The sequence below is a fragment of the Benincasa hispida genome, chromosome 11, assembly GCF_009727055.1.
Source record: "Benincasa hispida cultivar B227 chromosome 11, ASM972705v1, whole genome shotgun sequence".
Lineage (NCBI taxonomy): Eukaryota > Viridiplantae > Streptophyta > Magnoliopsida > Cucurbitales > Cucurbitaceae > Benincasa > Benincasa hispida.
Genome location: NC_052359.1, coordinates 26901539 through 26921010, shown reverse-complemented (window position 1 = coordinate 26921010; position 19472 = coordinate 26901539). Strand labels below are relative to the sequence as shown.

The 19472-nt window shown below is 40.4% G+C and overlaps 1 protein-coding gene across 1 annotated transcript; it reads left to right on the top strand.

The window, feature by feature from the left end:
- The first annotated feature begins 17117 nt into the window (after positions 1–17117).
- On the top strand, positions 17118–18702 carry LOC120092106. Its single transcript, XM_039050314.1, has 2 exons — positions 17118–17308; positions 17791–18702. The coding sequence occupies exons 1-2, from the start codon at positions 17287–17289 to the stop codon at positions 18114–18116; spliced, it is 348 nt and encodes a 115-aa protein (XP_038906242.1). The 5' UTR covers positions 17118–17286; the 3' UTR covers positions 18117–18702.
- Positions 18703–19472: the final 770 nt, after the last annotated feature.

Below are 19472 nucleotides of genomic sequence, written 5' to 3'. Positions count from 1 at the left end.
GCTACCGGTTGAGCAAGCCTGAGAGGGAAGCTCATCCATCCATCTGATCCATCTAATCCGGCAAGCAGATCTCCACCCTGTCTCTTATACACATCTAGATGTGTATAAGAGACATCCCTGCTACCGGTTGAGCAAGCCTGAGAGGGAAGCTCATCCATCCATCTGATCCATCCAATCCGGCAAGCAGATCTCCACCCGAATCGATGCCAAGACGTTGGCGCTTGTTTGTATCTGTTCTATCTCTTTTCATCATTGTATTTCACTTTCTTTATCTCTTCATTCACACACCATGTATCAAACGCATAATAGATATATTAAATGTTTCGATTGCTTTCATATTCCATTTTCTGTCTACTTCCGTTCCTCCGTTAATCACTTTCTCCATGATGTCTTTCTTAATCCCCTGGTAATTAATATGAATTAAACGAGTACTTAACTTGTGTTAAAGAGATAACTGCGTTTAGCTTAGGCATGCTAGACGGCATCTTCACCTGTGACAGCAGAAGTGAAGATGCCATTCTGATCTATCGAGAGAAGGTTAGACGAATGCATTAACTAAAGCGAGTAGTTCTTCCAGACATGGAATCAACCTTGCGTTCATTACATTCGTCTCTGATTCACCACAGACATGTGGGAGTGCGGCCAATCACTGAAAGGTGTACGCCAAGAGAAAAGTGGAACCGTACTTGTAGCTTCAACGCAATTAAGAAACTTGCGCAGTTTGTATTTGTTATCTTTCTCTTTTTGTTTTGTATATAAGACTTGTCGCCACATTCCATGTTCTTTACATAACCTTCACAGCCAGCCTAGACCCCAGCATCTTGTATCATGAAGCCTGTATCTTGTATCATCTAGCTTAGGTTTACTGTACTTATTTCATTATCGCATTTTTACTACTTTCTTTTACTTTATCGCATTTTTATATACTTGTTCAAAACACTCTTTAAAGATTGAAAAACCTGGTTGCATATATCACGAACGTAAGGAAACTTGTGACAACGCATGGCATACTACAAGAACATTCATAAGTAACGCAAATCTAGAAGTAGTATCGCATCATCTCGTGCATAGCAGAACATATCTTTAGCATCAATATCATTGCCAACAAGTTTTTGGTGTCGTTGCTGGGGATTGGTTAACGGTTTATTGTTTGAGTGTGTTTCTGGTATTTTGCAAGATAAATCTCATTGTACTGGCTGTTCAACAGAAAGAGCAGCTTAACGGTTTATGAGTCTTGGTGCTGAACCAAAATTCGAAGTTGACCCTGAGATCGAGCGTACTTTTCATGCAAGGTCACGTCAAAATCGAATTAGGCGAAAGAAGGCAACAAGCATGACGGAAAACAATGATAATGTGGTACCGGGGGTTAATCAAGTGGTTGTTCGACTAGCGCAGATTCCTGTCTTCCTGGCTGCTGATCGCAACATCCCGATGAGGAATTATGTGGCACCCAATTTGTATGAATTTTCGCCTGGAATCTCAAGGCCTACTATGGTGGAGAACGCGTGGTTCGAGATTAAACCGGTCATGCTACAAATGATTCAAAATGTCGGGCAATTCCGGGGTCTGCAAGGTGAAGACCCGCACGCCCATCTGACCAGCTTTGTCGAAATGTGCGGCAACTTTTCCTTACCTGGCGTAACCCCATAAAGTATAAGACTTTATCTGTTCCTTTACACCTTGAGGGACGAGGCTAAGAGGTGGGCTCACTCATTGAAGCCAAATGAGATCACTTCATGGGAACAGCTGGTACAACAGTTCATGAAGAAGTTCTTCCCACCTGACGTCAATGCAAGGTGATGAAAGGATGTGCTGAACTTCGAGCAGATGGAGAATGAGACCCTAAGCATCACCTGGGTGCTATTTAGGAGACAAGTGAAAAATTGCCTGCATATCGAGATCCCCGATTGCGTTGTGTCTTGATGGAAACTTTTTATAATGGCCTGAACTGAGCAACGTAGGCTGTTGCTGATGCCTCCGCAGCAAGAAGTTTTATGGATAAAATATACACAGAGACTAAAGTTATCCTCGACCGCATCTTGCGGAATATGGATGACTGGATCGACGATGGATATGGAGGCCGAGGCGCCGAGATAAGGAAAAATGAAACAGCGATTGTCCTTGTGGAAACGATGACCACGTTGGCCACTCAGATGGCCGCGGTGACCTCGATCCTCCAGTCAATGGCAATTAACCAAGGAGCCATTGCTCAACAATCAGCGCAACCTGCTGCACCGGCTCAAGTGGTCGCAATTAGTTATGTTAATTGTGGAAGGGCTCGCGGAGCTAACATGTGCCCATTGACTCTTCAGCAAGTATGCGCCATCCAGAATAACCTCTTCAGCAATTCCTATAATCCGAGCTGGAGGAGCCATCCTAACTTCGGTTGGGGAGGCAATCCCAACCAAGGGGGGCCAGTTAACCATCAAGGAGGCAGTAGAGGGAATCCTCATTTTCACCACAATCAAGGGAAACCAAGGCAATCGCACAACCAACAATCATCATCATCGAACACCTCAGGAAGCTCATTGGAGACACTACTGAAGCACTACATGGATAAAAATGACGCAGTGATGCAAGCGCAGGCGTCTTCAATAATGAATTTGGAGATCCAAGTGAACCAGCTGGCCTCTAAGCTGAGAAGTCGAGCATCGGGAACTTTGCCCAGCAATTCAAAAGCCCCGGGATCTACATGAAAGGAGCAATATCCTTAGAACATTGGGTAGACAAGTCTGATCGCCTGTAGAGATGGGGATTGCGATCACTCATGACAACGCAATTTTCGGTCCATATCTCACCACTATGTTTAATGCTTTCTTAAATTTCTATCTATTTGAATTCTGAATTTTGTCTTTGATTCCCAATTTAATTCATTCTTGACTTTATGAATTTATTTCCTCATTTATTTTCTTTGCATTTAATTCTGTCTCGTCTTTAATTCTTTGAGTTTTTATGTAATTAATGCATTGAGCTTTAAATGGTGAATGATTGAGTAATAAAGAGAAAATTTATTGCCGCAAGTCATAACAAATTACGATGATGAAAAAAAATAATAAAAATAATAAAATAATTAACAACAAATATGCAAGGCGATAATGGACGCATCTCAAACTAATAAGAGATGCTTTACGTTCACCTAACTCAACTGTATTGAGTTAAGGGGTGTGTTGCGCTCATATATGTCATTTGCCCGTCCTTAGCTAAATGCACTATGTTGAGGTATCCTCCAGAAATTCGTTTAGTTAAGGGGTGTGTTGCGGGGATATATGCGTTGTTGCCCGTCCTCTGCGAAAATGCATTTGCGTTGGTGAGCACAATGCGTTAATCTTTTTCTTGCGTCCATTCAAATAAAATATTAAAGAAAATTCTTTTTGTAATTTGGGGGAAGTCCAATCGTTTCGTATCCCCAAGCAATTATGATTCAGCAGATGAAAAGACAGCTTTATTTGAAATTCCATAAATGAGGGAAGTGGAACGACGCGCCTTTTGAGCTGTTCGAAGCCTGAAAATGAATTGGCTTATTCGAAAAAAGCTTTGTTCTTCGCCGCAAAAATCGCGTTGGGCCCACCACGGCCCAACCTATAAATAGAGTTCATTCCCTCGTTGGGAAACTTTACCTCATTTTGCAAATCAAAAACCGTAGCGCCTTAGCATCCAGACCTACCTTCTTCCCCAGTAGCTCAAGCAATTTACTAGTCCTCCCAAGTTCGTATCCATGGCTGACCAAACTCTCAACCAATCTGCTTCACCATCCACCCCTGACCAAGTAGCCATGTGAGAGGCAGCATTTTTGGCTGCCAGTCGCAGACTCGCCACCCAAGCCCACACTGTCCCCAGACGCGATGATACGGAGGTGTTTGGCAACATTCTGAGTACCTTGGAGCTATGAGGTGGACTGCCCGAGGAAGGGGTTGTAAATCAACCACTACCTACGGAGGAGGAGATGGTGGTGGTGGGCGGATGAAGTAGTGGTGGCGGAGGCAGTGGCGATTGAAGAAGAAATGGGAAGAGGCGTTCTGGCCCTAGAGATTCTTGAGGTGACTGCCAACGCAGAAGCCTATGACAGACCTCCAAGAAGAGAAGAAAAAGAGATTGCAATGGAGGAGGCCAAGGAGGCTGAAGTTGTGTTGGAGGCCCCAGAAGTTGCGTTGGAGGAGGTTGTAGTAGAGGCACAACCAGAAGTGGCTGAAGAGAAAGAGAAGAAGAAGAAGACCAAAGGAAAGAAGGTTGGGGGGGGCTGAATTTTCCCATCATCGCAAAGAGAAGAAGAATAAAGATAAAAAGGATGATGATGAAGATGAAGAGGCCAAAAAGGAAAGAAAGAAGAAAAGAGAATACGCCGGCGTGAAGAGTGGCACTTGAAAAAAGAAGAGGAAGCGAGGAAGGGGGCTGCGAGCCCGGAGATAGATGGAGAATCAACCTCCATAAGGAAGGATAGGGGAAACGGCACAGTTGATGGAACCGGCGCAACCCGAAACAACGCAAATGGTTGCGACCGATGAAGGAGAAGAAGCAGAGGGTACCCCCCCTAATGCAGCGTTGCAAGAAGAATGCGCCGCTAGGGTCCACTATTGACCCTCAGAGATTAATTTTGGCATTGGAAGAGAAAGAGAGAAAAATAAAAGAGGAGGAGGAGAAGCAAGAAAAGATGGAGAGTGGCAAGCTCATTATCGCAGAGGGGAATAGAAGAAGAAGATTGGAGTATGAAGAAATGCGACGCAACAATGAGCTTGCCAGACTTGAAGGGATACGAAAGCGCGAGAAGGAACAGCGTCTATTGCAGGCCTCTGAGCAATTTGAAGAAGAATTTGCGAGAGAAGAAGGAGAAGAAGAAGAAGAAGAGAGGAGGAAGAAAGAAGAAGAATACAGATTATTATTGGAAGAGAAGGAGAAAAAGCGCGAAGCTAATAAGCGGCACTTATACAAGAAAAGGGGAAAAGAACTCGCAGAGCGCGAGAAAAAAGAACAGCACAAGGAGCAGGAAAAGAAAGAAAGACAAGCAGCCCGCCTTGCATTGGCAAAAGGCAAGGTGATCGTAGAAAGCAGCGAACCCGCACCAGCCAGGAAGCATTCATCAAAGAAAAAGGAGAATGATGACATGTTGATCGAGATGGGCTTCTTTCCTGAGCCGAATCCACTACCTGACCTCATCACGAGCGTAATTGTGGAACATGGATGGGACACGTTTTGCCAGTGCTCATCCATCATCGTGCCTCAGGTAGTGCAAAACTTCTACCGCAGGCATCTTCATGGAAACAGGGATGCATTGACCTTTAAAGGAGAAACAGTCTCCTTCAGCGCAAAGGACATCAACGAAATTTATCAGACGAGGGACAACCCTAATGCACCAGAGAACAAGATTATTGATGATCCCACAGAAGAATAGATGGATGATGTGCTGAGGGTATTAACGCAACCGGGCACGAAGTGGTCGGTCTTGCTCAAAGGCATCTGCACTCTAGAGTCCAAGTCCTTGCTACCGGAGGGAAGGCTCTAGGTTTACTTGGTCAAGAAGCGGCTGATTCCAACAACATACGACAGAACTGTATCAAGGGATCAGGTCATGGCCGCATATTGCATTGCTCGTGGCATTCCTATCGACGTAGGGCAATTGATCGCAAAGCAGATCAGAGCATTGGTGGGCATATCCGGGGGCAGTACTTCTTCCCGTGGATAGTTTCAAGTCTATGCCTGTCTATGGGTGTAGGCGTTGATGAGGAGCCCATGCCAGAAGTCCACGGCCTCGTTAACATCAAAATCTTGAGGATGCTTCTCAAAGACTCCCCGCATTGCCCCGAGCTGCCAGCAAAGTGGCCTACGATCGATTTGAATGCGCCACAAGAACTAAGGCCTAAGAGACAACGAAGAGAAGACAAGGGAAAAGAGAAGGTCCAGGAGTCACCAATGCAAGATCCAGTACCTATGGACCCTCTTCCCTTATTTATCTGGCCTCCAAGCCCTCCGAGCCCACCAGCGCAACTCTTTTCCCCTCTACACGAAAATTTTACCAACCTTCTTCTTGTCCCCAACTCTCCAATTGTTCACCCAGCAGCCCCTACTTTACCATCAGCTTCATCACCACAACCCACTATTCCCCCGTCGCATGTTGATGACCCACGCGATTTGGGTGAAGACACCTCTGCCCAACCCCAAAACGATGCTGGCAAGACATCGCAGACACCACCATCCTTCACCTCCATGGCTATTGAGTTAGCAGAAATGAGAACCCTCTTCTCTCAACAACAACAGCTTTTCTCTTAACAGCAACACTTCTTCAACCAGCGATTTGAGGTAGTAATGGAGCGCATTAATGATATTCAGCGCAGTGCGGCAACATCAAGGGAGGCACTCATCAATATGCAGTGCAGCATGCATAGAATCTTTCTGCACCAAAGACAGATTGTGGAGCGTAACCAAGAATATTTCAATTTCTTCATCGTATATCTGCATGGTTCGATGGTGCCTCCGCATCTTAGGCAGCACTTATTGTTTGATGATGCTTCTTTTGCACCACCTCAACATCCTCTACCAGATCCCCCTGCTCCTTAACCTTGATATTTACATTCTCTTCAAATATTTTTTTTATGCGGCCATTCTATATTGTGTATTTAATTCATTTATTCTTTATAAGTTAATCAAATTCATTGACTTGTATAGGCAACAGAAATTTTTGTATTGCATTCATTTATAATTACTTGTATACTTTGTTAATATTCAATACAATTGAGTACATATTCACTCTACTTTTTGCCTGTGCCTTTTTCTTTATCATCCTTTGTCAATATTTACGATATTCTCAATCTTTTACTTTTGTGTTCATCATTGCGTTGCTATGATGTATCATATGTTTATACTTAGAAACATTTCCCATATCCCATACTTAGTAAATTTTGACTAACACATAGTTAATTCTTAGTTTAGTGGTACTTTACCTTTTATCTTTCAAAGTTCTGCTCAAACCTTCTTTTTGAAATTTTCTTCTAAGTGTTTGTCTAGTCTATCCAAACAACGCAATGAGGACCTTGCTCATCTTTAAATTTGGGGGTGGGGAAGTTCTGAGCAGATGAGATCAAGAATATGCAGTATTTAAGAAAATGCGTCCATTTTCTATAAAAAAAAAATTATGCAAAACTCCAATGTCAGCACAAAGGAAAACATAAAAAATATTCCTAACCTGATAAGAGTTTAGTTGTGAAAGAAACCTGCTCGTAGTTGGATGTTCGTATGACACTCGTAGGAGAAAGCCAAAACGAAGGTAGGTTTCCAAGAACAACGCAGTATGAAAAGAAACAATAAGGAAATAAATAAAAAATAAATAAAAGAAAGTAAGAGACAACTCCTCTGAATATCATGAGTTAAAGATGAAATTGGCACACAACCGTAGTTGGATGTTCGCATGACACCCGTGAGGACAAGTCAAAACGAAGAATGTAACCATGATCAACAGTCTCTAAATAAATGACGCAAAGTTTTGCTCACCGCATATAGATACATCAAGTGGTTTTGACAAAGAAGAGATAAACATTCTATTTTGAAAACTAGAAAAGCATCGTTGAGCAGAATTTGTTACATAGAAGAATAAAGTAGGGCTTTGTTACGAATTAGAAGGATAGAAGGAAATTGCGATGTCAAGTAATGTGCCTAAGTATAACATTCGGAGTAACCAATCATCGCAAAAATATAGCATAGGAATTGAGCATGATTGCCTTAGTAGAAGATATGTTTGAGGACAAGCATATATCTAAATTTGGGGATGTGATAACTTGTAGAAATACAAGTTATTTATGCCACCTTATCTAAATATTGTGGCCAAAAGATAGTGAATATGTGCCAATTGTATGAAAATTAGCTTAGAATTACAATAATTATAAATTATCGCAATTACACCTACTAACAACTTTAAGATGGAAGAAAAGGAGATTTCTACTCTGTTTTGCAGGAAACCGAGTCACCGCTTGCACTCAAGGCTCAAGAGAAACTAATCAATGCATCTCTGTCACATTGCGCCCGTTAATGTAATGAAGAGACGATTAACGCAATGACGGCGCAATGCGACAGTCGATCCAGAGCTGACTTTCAACCGCATGCGGTAATAAAAACAACACCGCATGCGAACTCACGATCGAAAGATGCAGCTAAGCAACGCAAAAGCGGAGGATTGAGACACGTGTACAACTAACAGTTGTGTAGAATTGACGGTCTGATTGCATAACAGAAGGAATAATATCCCTCCATCTTTGGAATTTCCATAACAAAAAGTGGGGACCACACAGCCGGAGTCAAAGATCCTCACCTATAAATAACCATAGATTTCAGAGAAAAGATATGTTACTGGATACAGGGCTAATTGCTGCTAAAGTGTTGAGAGAAAAGGCTGAGTTGAGTGCTTAACTGAAGAAATCCGGGAAGAAGACGAGACAAGGCCGAGAGGTGAGTCTCAGTTCTATTCTGTCAAATACGCACCGAGAAGCTCTGTGTTTAGAACCCTGCTACCGGTTGAGCAAGCCTGAGAGGGAAGCTCATCCATCCATCTGATCCATCCAATCCGACAATCAGATCTCCACCCGAATCGGTGCCAAGACGTTGACGCTTGTTTGTATTTGTTCTATCTCTTTTCATCATTGTATTTCACTTTCTTTATCTCTTCATTCACACACCATGTATCAAACGCTTAATAGATATATTAAATGTTTTGATTGCTTTCATATTCCATTTTCTATCTACTTCCATTCCTTCGTTAATCATTTTCTCCATGATGTCTTCTTAATCCCCTGGTACTTAATATGAATTAAACGAGTACTTAACTTGTGTTAAAAAGATAACTGCGTTTAGCTAAGGCATGCTAGATGGCATCTTCACCTGTGAGAGCAGAAGTGAAGATGTCATTCTGATCTATCTAGAGAAGGTTAGAAGAATGCGTTAACTAAAGTGAGTAGTTCTTCCAGACATGGAAGCAACCTTGCGTTCATTACGTTCGTCTCTGATTCACCACAGACATGTGGGAGCGCGGCCGATCACTGAAAGGTGTACGCCAAGAGAAAAGCGGAACCGTACTTCAGCTTCAACGCAATTAAGAAACTTGCGTTGTTTATATTTGTTATCTTTCTCTTTTTGTTTTGTACATAAGACTTGCCGCCGCATTCCATGTTCTTTGCATAACCTTCACAACCAGCCTGAACCCCAGCATCTTGTATCATGAAGCCTGTATCTTGTATCATCTAGCTTAGGTTTACTGTACTTATTTCATTATCGCATTTTTACTGCTTTCTTTTACTTTATCGCAATTTTATATACTTGTACAAAACATTCTTTAAAGATTAAAAAACCTGGTCGCATATATCACAAACATACCACAATAACCTCAAGCAGTCCCTGTGTTCGACCTCGGATCACACCGAGAAACTTGCGGTGGAATTATACTTGGTTCCAACGTAAGAAAACTTGTGACAACGCATGACATACTACAAGAACATTCATAAATAATGCAAATCTAGAAGTAGTATTGCATCATCTTGTGCATGGCATAACATATCTTTTAGCGTCAATATCATTGTCAACAACTTACTAAATTTATCAATGTTAAATGATTGCGACATCAAAGAGGATGTGGTGATAAAATTTTTAAAATTAAAAATGTGATGTGATAGTACAGAATTTGGAATAAAGTCAAGGAAGAATACAACCCCCAAATTTGCGCTGTCGCCCGCATTATTTGTTGACGCATCATGCTTTGCGGCGATCTTCTTTCTCTAGATTGTGGCGACGGAATAAAGTAGTTGTGACTTCGTGTAGCGCCTCCGCAACCGTATACCTTGATCGTTTGCAAAGAAAACATTGAGAGGGTCAAATAATATTAAAAAAACAGAATTAACAAAATCGCCTTTTTTTTATAAAGAAGTAAATGAGTAAATATGTGATAACAGATAATAACAGGGTGATGAAAGTTCATGAAGTATTGATGTAGAGAAAGGATATTCAAAAGGATTGCATCCCTGATGAGATACTTAGGGACTACTTATGTTACAGTGCAAGCTGGACTTTTTACGTCCACGACGACTTTTTCTTCTTTTCTTAGTCCTCTAGAATCTTGACTGTCTTCATCCGGAGCTTTTCCCTATTGATGTTCATTATGATTTTCCCCTTGTGCACATCAATTTGAGCGTAACCGGTCAAGAGGAATGGTCGTCTCAATATGATGGGCGTATCTTCGTCCACTTTACAATCCAAAATGATGAAGTCTGCCGGCAAGATGAATTTATCAATTAAGATTGCGGCATCTTTCAACTCTCCTTCAGGGTGTATTCGGGATCTATCCGCAAGTAGGAGAGTCTCTATTGTGGGCATGAGTGTGCCTACATTCAATCGTTTGAAGATTGATAGCGGCATTACATTTATACTCGCCCCAAGATCGCATAGTGCTTGGCCACTGTAGTCCCCTCCAATAGAGCATGGTATTGTGAAGATTCCTGGGTCGCTCATTTTTTGTGGGATCATAGCATTTTGCGTTACTGCCACTGTCGCGATCTAGTCTTCATCATTTTGTTTCTCTTTCAACCTTTGCGGGACTGGTGGTAGTTGGACTTCCTCTATCTCATGTTCTGAAGGCTTGAGGGTGGACGTAACTTCGGGGTTCATCTTCTCGGGCTTTTATGAATTATAAGTCAACGGGTCCTCGGTTGTCACCGCATTCAAGTTGGTCGCGATGGGTTTCTCCCTTACTTCCACAGTCATTTTGTCGCTTAGCCAGGAGATTGCTAAGCATTGTTCCTTCCCTGTACCCCCAGCGTTGCGAGGAAGCTCAGTTGAGCTCAGAAACGCTTCTTGCGGTCTATTTTTGAGCTCGCCCGCAATTTGTCCCAGCTGAATTTCAAGATTTCGAATGGACGTTGCTTGATTTTGAAGCACTGATTCGTTCTTCTCAATGTACTACTTCAACAAGCTCTCTAAGGACGAAGATTGCAGTGTCTATGAGCAACTAGCTTGGTTATGCGTTGGACCGTTTGTTTGCGGGCAAAATCCGGGTGGCCCTTCTTTTTGCGCCACTAGTTGAAAGCTTTGTTGCTGATTTTTCCACGCGAAATTTGGGTGGTTTCTCCACTGGGGTTGTATGTATCAGAATAAGGATTATTCTTTATGAAGCATACTGACTACAGATTTTCTGGGCATTCTTCTATCAGATAAGCGTCTCCGCAGATGACACAACTTGCGGTCGTTTGAGCAATTGCATTGACTGCCCCTTTTCGCTCCCGTACTATTAATTGTGTTGCCTTGTATCAAACTCATCATTGCAGTCATTTGATTATGTAGGGATGCAATGGCCCCGTTGTTCACATCACTATCTTTAATTCTTAACCTTTGATCGCTTTCTTGCCAGTCCTCATGATTTTTGGAAATGCGATCAAGTATATTTTTTACCTCCTCATATGTTTTGTCAAGAATACCACCGCAGTAGCGGTCTGCAAAGCAAGGTTCAGTCCTTGGTAAAAAATCTCAATCTGTAAGCAGTCTGGCAAGCCGTTATGTGGACAGTCTCTTATCAGCCTCTTGAATCTCGCCCAAGCATCGCTGAGCAATTCGTCAGTTCTTGTTCAAAATTCGTTATTAATTTCCTTCTCCTAGCATTCTCGGTTGGTGGGAAATATTTCTTCATGAACTTTTCTTCGACCTATTCCCATGAAGTGATCTCCCCCGGTTCGAGAGAATATGCCCACTTTCATGCCTGATCACACAGAGAAAATGGAAACAAAGTTAGTAGAACTTCTTCGGTAGAGATGTTCAGGAACACAAAAGTGTTGCAGATTTCTATGATGCTCCGAAGGTGAGCGTGCAAGTCCACGCCACGCCTTCTTCCGAACTGTCCTGTAGTCTGGATCATCTGCAGCATCACCAGTTTCATTTCGAATCGAGATCCATCAAGGGCAGGCCTCATGATTCCTGGAGAGAAATCGTAGAGGTTTGGCGATGCATAGTCCCAAATGGGCCTATTACGATCATTTTCCAGTAGGATTGGATTCGCCAGGACATTGTTTTCGTTCTGTCTCTTATACACATCTAGATGTGTATAAGAGACAGGGATCATCTGCAGCATCACTGGTTTCATTTCGAATCGAGATCCATCAAGGGCAGGCCTCATGATTCCTGGAGAGAAATCGTAGAGGTTTGGCGATGCATAGTCCCAAATGGGCCTATTACGATCATTTTCCAGTAGGATTGGATTCGCCATGACGTTGTTTCCGTTTGGTGCTCCGTTTCCAGGCTGCTCCGCCATATCATCTTTATCTGGTTGTTGTTGTTGGCAGCTGTTTCTTAGTCTTCATCAGGACGTCCTCTCAATCTCCAGGTCATAATTCGCCAGAGATTGAGAGCTGCAAAGAAATCAGAAAAATTACCATTAGCACACTGAATTTCCGAAGTCCCCGGCAACGGCGCCAAAAACTTGACGCATTATTTTATGAGGTGAAATTATGGAATGAAATGCGTTGATGGAAATGTGTTGAGCAACAAGTTTTCTCAACGGAATCCAAGTATAAACCCCCTGAGTTTCCTGGTAAGTCCAGGGTCGAACTCAGGGACTAAGGAAGACAGTATGCGGTGATAATTTCTAAGAAGACTTTGCGGTAACCAAATAATCAAATAGTTGTTTGGGTTGTTGTTTGCAGTATAAAATAAATGTATGCGGCAGATTTGAGAAAAGATCGATTATGTGGTAGATACATTGAGTATGCAGAGGAACGGGTTGAGAACGTTTTTCGCTAGCGTTTCCCGAGAATGCGTCAAACTATGCGATCATGCCACACTCATGCGACCGCAGATCATTTTCCAATAAAAATGCGGTGCTCCTAGTTCTAGGACGCATGTGTTGAATGAAATAATGTCCATAGAGCTTATTCCTAAGACTCTACTCTTTTCCTATGCGATGATGTAAGATGCACACAAAGACAAGGTGACTGGACACAATCATATCCTATCTCTAGGATACATGTGATGCGTTAATAGCAAACAGTGCTTATTCCTAAGCTTCTATCTCTTGATTATGTGTTCTAATCTGACTCTCTCGAGTCTAGATTCTAACCTGACTTTTCCAAGCCTAGATCCTGTCCTTAGACTACCCTCATGAGTATCTCTAATGAACGAATGATGCATACATAATACAAGATAATCGCATAGAGTGAAGATCCCCAGTTATGCTAGCTAAGTGCTTCTCAACCCATTCAACAGATTTAGCTACTCATGCGTAATAAACAGAGAGTGAGTAGATATAAAGAAGTAAATTCCATTTATATAGATGATTTTAAGTACAAAATGATAATGGAAGATAAGGATAGAGAGCCTGGTAGCAATCCCTTGCTTCCTAAGGCTTTTACACTGCCAACTCTATTCTGTTCAAAAGATATTCCTACTTCCGCAGGAGCTGGCCTTCTCTCTGATCTCGACGCTTCCGGCACTCCTCCACAATCTCGTTTTTCTCACTTTCGCCTTAAAATAAAAGAAACTCTAAGAACAAGGCTATTCTAACTATGGAGAAAGTTATCTAAGTGTTCGAACTCCTTTTCTGAAGGTTGCCTTCGGTATTTATAGAGCTTCAGGGGGAAAGGCGCCTTCTCTCTTATGATTGCACCGATGGGATGGCTTGAATTCTCTGTCTGATGTGCCGAATATTTGTCACCAAAAAGCTGAGTGTACTTGCTATCGTTAGCGGCTTGTCAACTTAATTCGGACTCGACCATCACGAGACACAGTGGTGGCGAAGGAGGATGTACTGGAGAAAGAGTGAAGACGGATGTCGTAACCAAACTTGAGAGCGGCAATCATAGAGCTGTTGGTACATATTGTCTGTGTGTACTCCATGACTTTCGCAAGCTGTAACTGATACAATTAATAGCATCCGAGATGCATCACTGGCTTTTAAAAAAGAGATAAGGTCTTCATTGTCGATTATGTTCATCGGGGGAGCTAGGACCAATAAATTGTAACAACATTTGATATGTATATCAAACATATCCGGATTGATATTCAGTCGTTGGCGCATCATACTCACTAATCACTGAATGTTATAACATTTTTTACTTTCAGACCTTCCATGTTACCTCCAGCATAATTCCTTCTAGACTCATCCCAATTTTCACCAAATCGTACAAAGATGCGAAGTAGCGTCATTGATCTACAGTGGGATAAGCAAATTTCAAGCAAATATTATAATTTATGACCGACCATTTATATACACACAATCGTATACAAGCTATAAATGATCGTATACTAAGTTATAAACGATCCTGTAATAATTTATAAACGATCGTGTAGTATTTATAAACGATCGTGTAGTACTATATAAACGATCATTCAGAAATTTATATACGATCGCATATACAACACTAAGTATACGATCATTTATAAATTACAACACGATCGTTTATAGATTACTACACATCGTTTATAAATTATTACACGATTATTTATAAATGACTGCACAATTGTTTATAACTTAGTATACGATCGTCTAGTAATGCTAAACAACACTTATATTGTAATGAACGATTGTGTATATATTACTACACGATCGTTTATTTAATGTTGAACGATACTTATTATGATAATAATTTGGGACAAGAAATATTGTAAAATATCACTTACATTGTCTCCATTTCTAAATCTGACGATGAAAGCGATCAACGAAGACGTTGGACTGAAACTCTGGGAGAACACTCCAAGAGAACAATGGGAGAATTTCGTGGGGAGTTCAACAGTAAGTGATTACTGAGAGTGACTTTCCATTCTGTTAATACCAATGTTATTAAATGCTATTGATAGAATATTAGTTGGGAATAAATGCTTTGGTAGAATGTTGGTGTTGTATTGAATACACATAAAATGGTTGAAGGAAGAAGATGGAAGGCTTTGGTCAAAGGATTTTTAAAACTGGGGGTAATTTTGGAATTTCGCATGGACAAAAGGTCAGTGGTAGAAAAGTTTTTAGGAAGAGATCATTAGTAGAAAAATTTGGAAAATTTCACAAAATGACCCGAAACCCAAAAATTTTTCTACCAATGACTTCTTCCTAAAAACTTTTCTACCATTGACTCTTTGCCCATGCAAAATTCCAAAATTACCCCCGATTTTTAAAAAGCTTTCAGACTGTTTGGTGAACGCGCGTCTCTACGAATACTTTACAACGATAGGGTCTCCCTCCATTTCGTTCATTTCCTGATCGTTGAGAGAATACTAACCGATCAAATAAAGAATACTAAGCGAGCGTTTAGAGAATATTAAGAGAGCGTTTAGATATTACTAAGCAATCAGATAGAGATTACTAAGCGATCATTTAACTAACTATCATGCGATCATTTAGACATCTGTTATGCGATCGTTTACAACTGTTACGCGATCGTTTAGATATCCGTTATGCAATCATTTGGCTAACTGTTACGCGATCGTTTAGATATCTGTTGTTCTGAATATGGTATATACATAGGGCATGAAATGCATCAAGGAATATACTTGCAACAATCTTTGCAATTGAGATGTGACGATCTGATATAATCACTAAATTGGGAACGTCTCCTATCGAAACCTTCAAATGAGTCATGAACCAAGTCCATGATGCATCACTCTCATCATCTACAATACTGAAGGCGATAGGATATATGTTGTTATTGTCATCGATACACGTTGCTATTAACAACATACCTTTATATTTCTCGTGCAAATGGTTTACAGTTGAGTGTGTGCTTGCTGCTTACGCCGAACCAATCTTCCTAGTCGGACACAGACAAGAATGGGTTTGAAGACCATATGTTGGAGATTTTGAACCAATTCTACCACCGCAAAAGGTAGCAAGTGTAGGTCGACATCAAACCATCAGGATACCTTCAATTAGAAAGGAGCCATGACAAATACATAGGTGTACACGATGTAGTCAGAGAGGACATAACAAGAAAACGTGCATATAAACATTGACAATACCTGACACTGGCCCATTTAGACTAAAAAATATGTAATTTCTTGGGCAATCGCTTAGTTTTTTTTATGTACGATCGTTTAGCAATTTATTTGCTTAGTTAAATGTACAACACTAATTATACTGTACAAATTTAGCACAAATTTATCTAAATGATCGCTTAGTTATTTATTTGCTTAGCTACTTATTTGCTTAGTTAAATGTACAACACCAATTATATTCTACAAATTTAGCACAAATTTATCTAACGATCGCATAACAAAAACTAAACGATCGCATAACAAAAACTAAATGATCGCATAACAGATATCTAAACGATCGCGTAACAAAAATTAAACGATCGTATAACAAAAATAAACGATCGCATAAACATATATCTAAACGTTCGCATAACAAAACCTAAACGATTGTATAACAAAAACTAAACGATCGCGTAACAAAAACTAAATGATCGCATAACAGATATCTAAACGATTACGTAACGAAAACTAAACGATCACATAAAAAAAACTAAACGATCGCATAAACAGATATCTAAACTATCGTGTAACAGTTAGTCAAATGATCACATAATGGATATCTAAAAAATCGCGTAACAGTTAGCCAAACGATCACATAACAGATGTCTAAACGATCGCGTAACAGTTAGTTAAACGATCGCTTAGTATTCTCTATACGATCACTTAGTAATCTCTATCTGATCGCTTAGTAATATCTAAACGCTCACTTAATATTCTCTAAATGCTCGCTTAGTATTCTCTATCCGATCGGTTAGTATTCTCTCAACGATTAGGAAATGAATGAAATAGATGGAGACCCTATCGTTGTAAAGTATTCGTAGAGATACACGTTCACCAAACGGTCTGAAAGTTTTTTAAAAATTGTGGGTAATTTTGGAATTTCACATAGACAAAAGGTCAGTGATAGAAAAGTTTTTAGGAAGAGGTAATTGGTAGAAAAGTTTTTGGGTTTCGGGTTGAAATTTTCCGTCCATCTCCTCTCAAAACTACTTTGTGGTAGTTTTATCTGCCTGATGGTGAACACTCGTCAACTGTCAAGGGTCCTACAATCCAGATTAAAAAATGGTTAGATATAAACAATCAGATTAAAAAATGGTTAGATATAAACAAAAGGCAAACAGAAAGAATATTGTGAAGGAAGATGTCTCTATTCCGTCTATGAATGTCTATGGTGTTCGAATGTGTGCCGTTTCAACTCCCTCTGCGAGTAAGATTGGTGCTTCAAGGTCGATAAATGGTATCACGTTCTAGCTCTAAGAACACTGTTGTTTCCCAAAAAAGAGAATCTCTGTAAACAATACTGCTCTCAGCATGACAGACTTAGTCGGTCAAGGTATTGAAATCCAACCCAATTTTGCTCATTCTACTTTAAGTAGTTCATCTGAGTCCATGCATGATTTTAGGGTTGTCAGTCGCGATAGTGAAGGTAGCTTGCATGTTTCTGGAGAAACCTCTATGCTAAGTTAGATGAAGTAAGGGTTTCTGGATACCTCAATATTGTTAATCCCATTATTTTTGTTCATAATGTTGCTGTTCACAATGTTAATCCGAGTAATGTTCAAGAAAATGTTGGCACTTTATCTTGCCATACGCTTGAACAGTTTGTAGAGTCTGTTATTTTATCTGTTGAGAAGGATAACTTGTCTGTACATCCTCATGATGCTACTTGTTTGCCTAGTTTAGATTCGTCTAAAATGTTTACTAGTCATACTGATGTGTCTGATTTGCACACCGTGTCTGTATCTGCTAAGGTTACTGTTATTATTACTCCTGAAACCAACAATCCAGTGACTTCTGTTAATGTTCCTCTTGAAGTTGATGATGATGATGATGTGGTGGAAGTTATGTCTCTCGGTGGTAAGGATATTTCTGGAAACATGATCCAGGATGATACTGATCAACAAGCTTCTCTGAATGAAATGAGTTTTGACGTTAACATTCCTCTGGAAAGATTGATCAACAAGAAGAAGGAATATGGTAAAGAGGTTGCTGTATCAAGTTCAGGAACAAGTGACAATGCCTTAATAAAAGATCTTGTGCTTGAACTAACAGGTGGGGTAAGGAAGGCTTGGCCTAAGAATGGTCAATTGATGACCTTGATCTTAGTGTTACGTATGCCATCCTGCAGAAAATTGGCATAGCTAATTGGTGCCCTCATCAGATCATTCCAGGCTTTCTCTGTCATTGGCCAGCTTGTTGTATCAAATAGGGAAGTCTATTCCATTTAACTATGGTGCCTTTGTTCTTAATTAGGTCAAACGTCATATTAGCTTGCATGCTCTTAAGTTACCCATTCCCTATCCCCGTTTCATTTGGGGGATCCTATTAGCCCAAAAACTTGACTTGCTATTTGTTGATGAGCCATTGGGTCCTTTTCCAGCATTCCTTACTCTTAGTTACAAGTCATTTCAAGGCCATCACGTTCCTGACCTCACTCCTCCTCCACCCATTAATAATGTGGATGCCCTGAGTTCTTCTATGATTAATTCACCTTTTGGGAGGCATCTTCGGCAGTAACTGGCCTACGAATCTCGTGATCTGTCTGTTCTGATTCAATGTGCTTCTGAGAGGAAAACTGAAGTGGATGTGCTCGTTCAGATGATGTGGGCTGCGATGTCCAGTTCTGGTGGTGCCTCTACTTCCAGAGATGGATGACTCTGCTGACTGGGATGACTGAATTTCTTGTATGTGTTGGATTTTCCAACTTTTTTTATTACAAGTCAGAAAAAGGGGAGAACAACGTTATGTTTGTGGTTTGGCTTGGTTCTTTTATGGTTTAGTTCGGTTATGGATTGTTTTGGCTATTATGGTTTGGTGGTTGTTTTTGAACTAACTGGTTTCTTTGTTCTATTGTTGGTACTTTCTCTTTAATAATATGATTCTCATATGAATTTAATGGTGATTTTCTTATATTTGTATTGAGTATTTTTGTTGGTTCTCTAGAATTTCTGTGATTAATAGTTCTGCACTGGTTGTTCTATCTTAAAAAATATTAGTCAAAGAGAAAGTTTGTTAGAGATTTGGAATTGGCTATATTTGTTGAAATTGCTTTGTCTTTGTTGTAAGAGTTGTCTTACTGGTTCTCAAGAATTGTTTCGTAGGATGTCTCTCAAAATGTTGATCCTGCAGACTACATTTTTCCTATCCTATGATTTTATCTCTTAGATATTTTTCATATTTATACTCTGTAGATTTTGAATGGAGTCTTTTCCTTTTTTTGTTGAGCTTATTTAGGAGCAAGTTGCTGTCTTACTAGGGTTGCTGCTTTGAGTATTTTGTTTGAACCTTTTCGATTTGTGTGGTGGCCAAACATTGTAGTTATATATCAATCTCTATGATTGCAATTCAGAATTCGTGTAGATCTTGAGTTTGTGTGCTAGATCAATGTTGAAGCTTGCTTTGAAAGAAGATTGTCTTGATCTCAAGGGGAGCCTAAGACATCATTGCTTGAGAAGAGATTCTCATACTTAAGGGGAGCCTAAGTTCATCAGGTGATG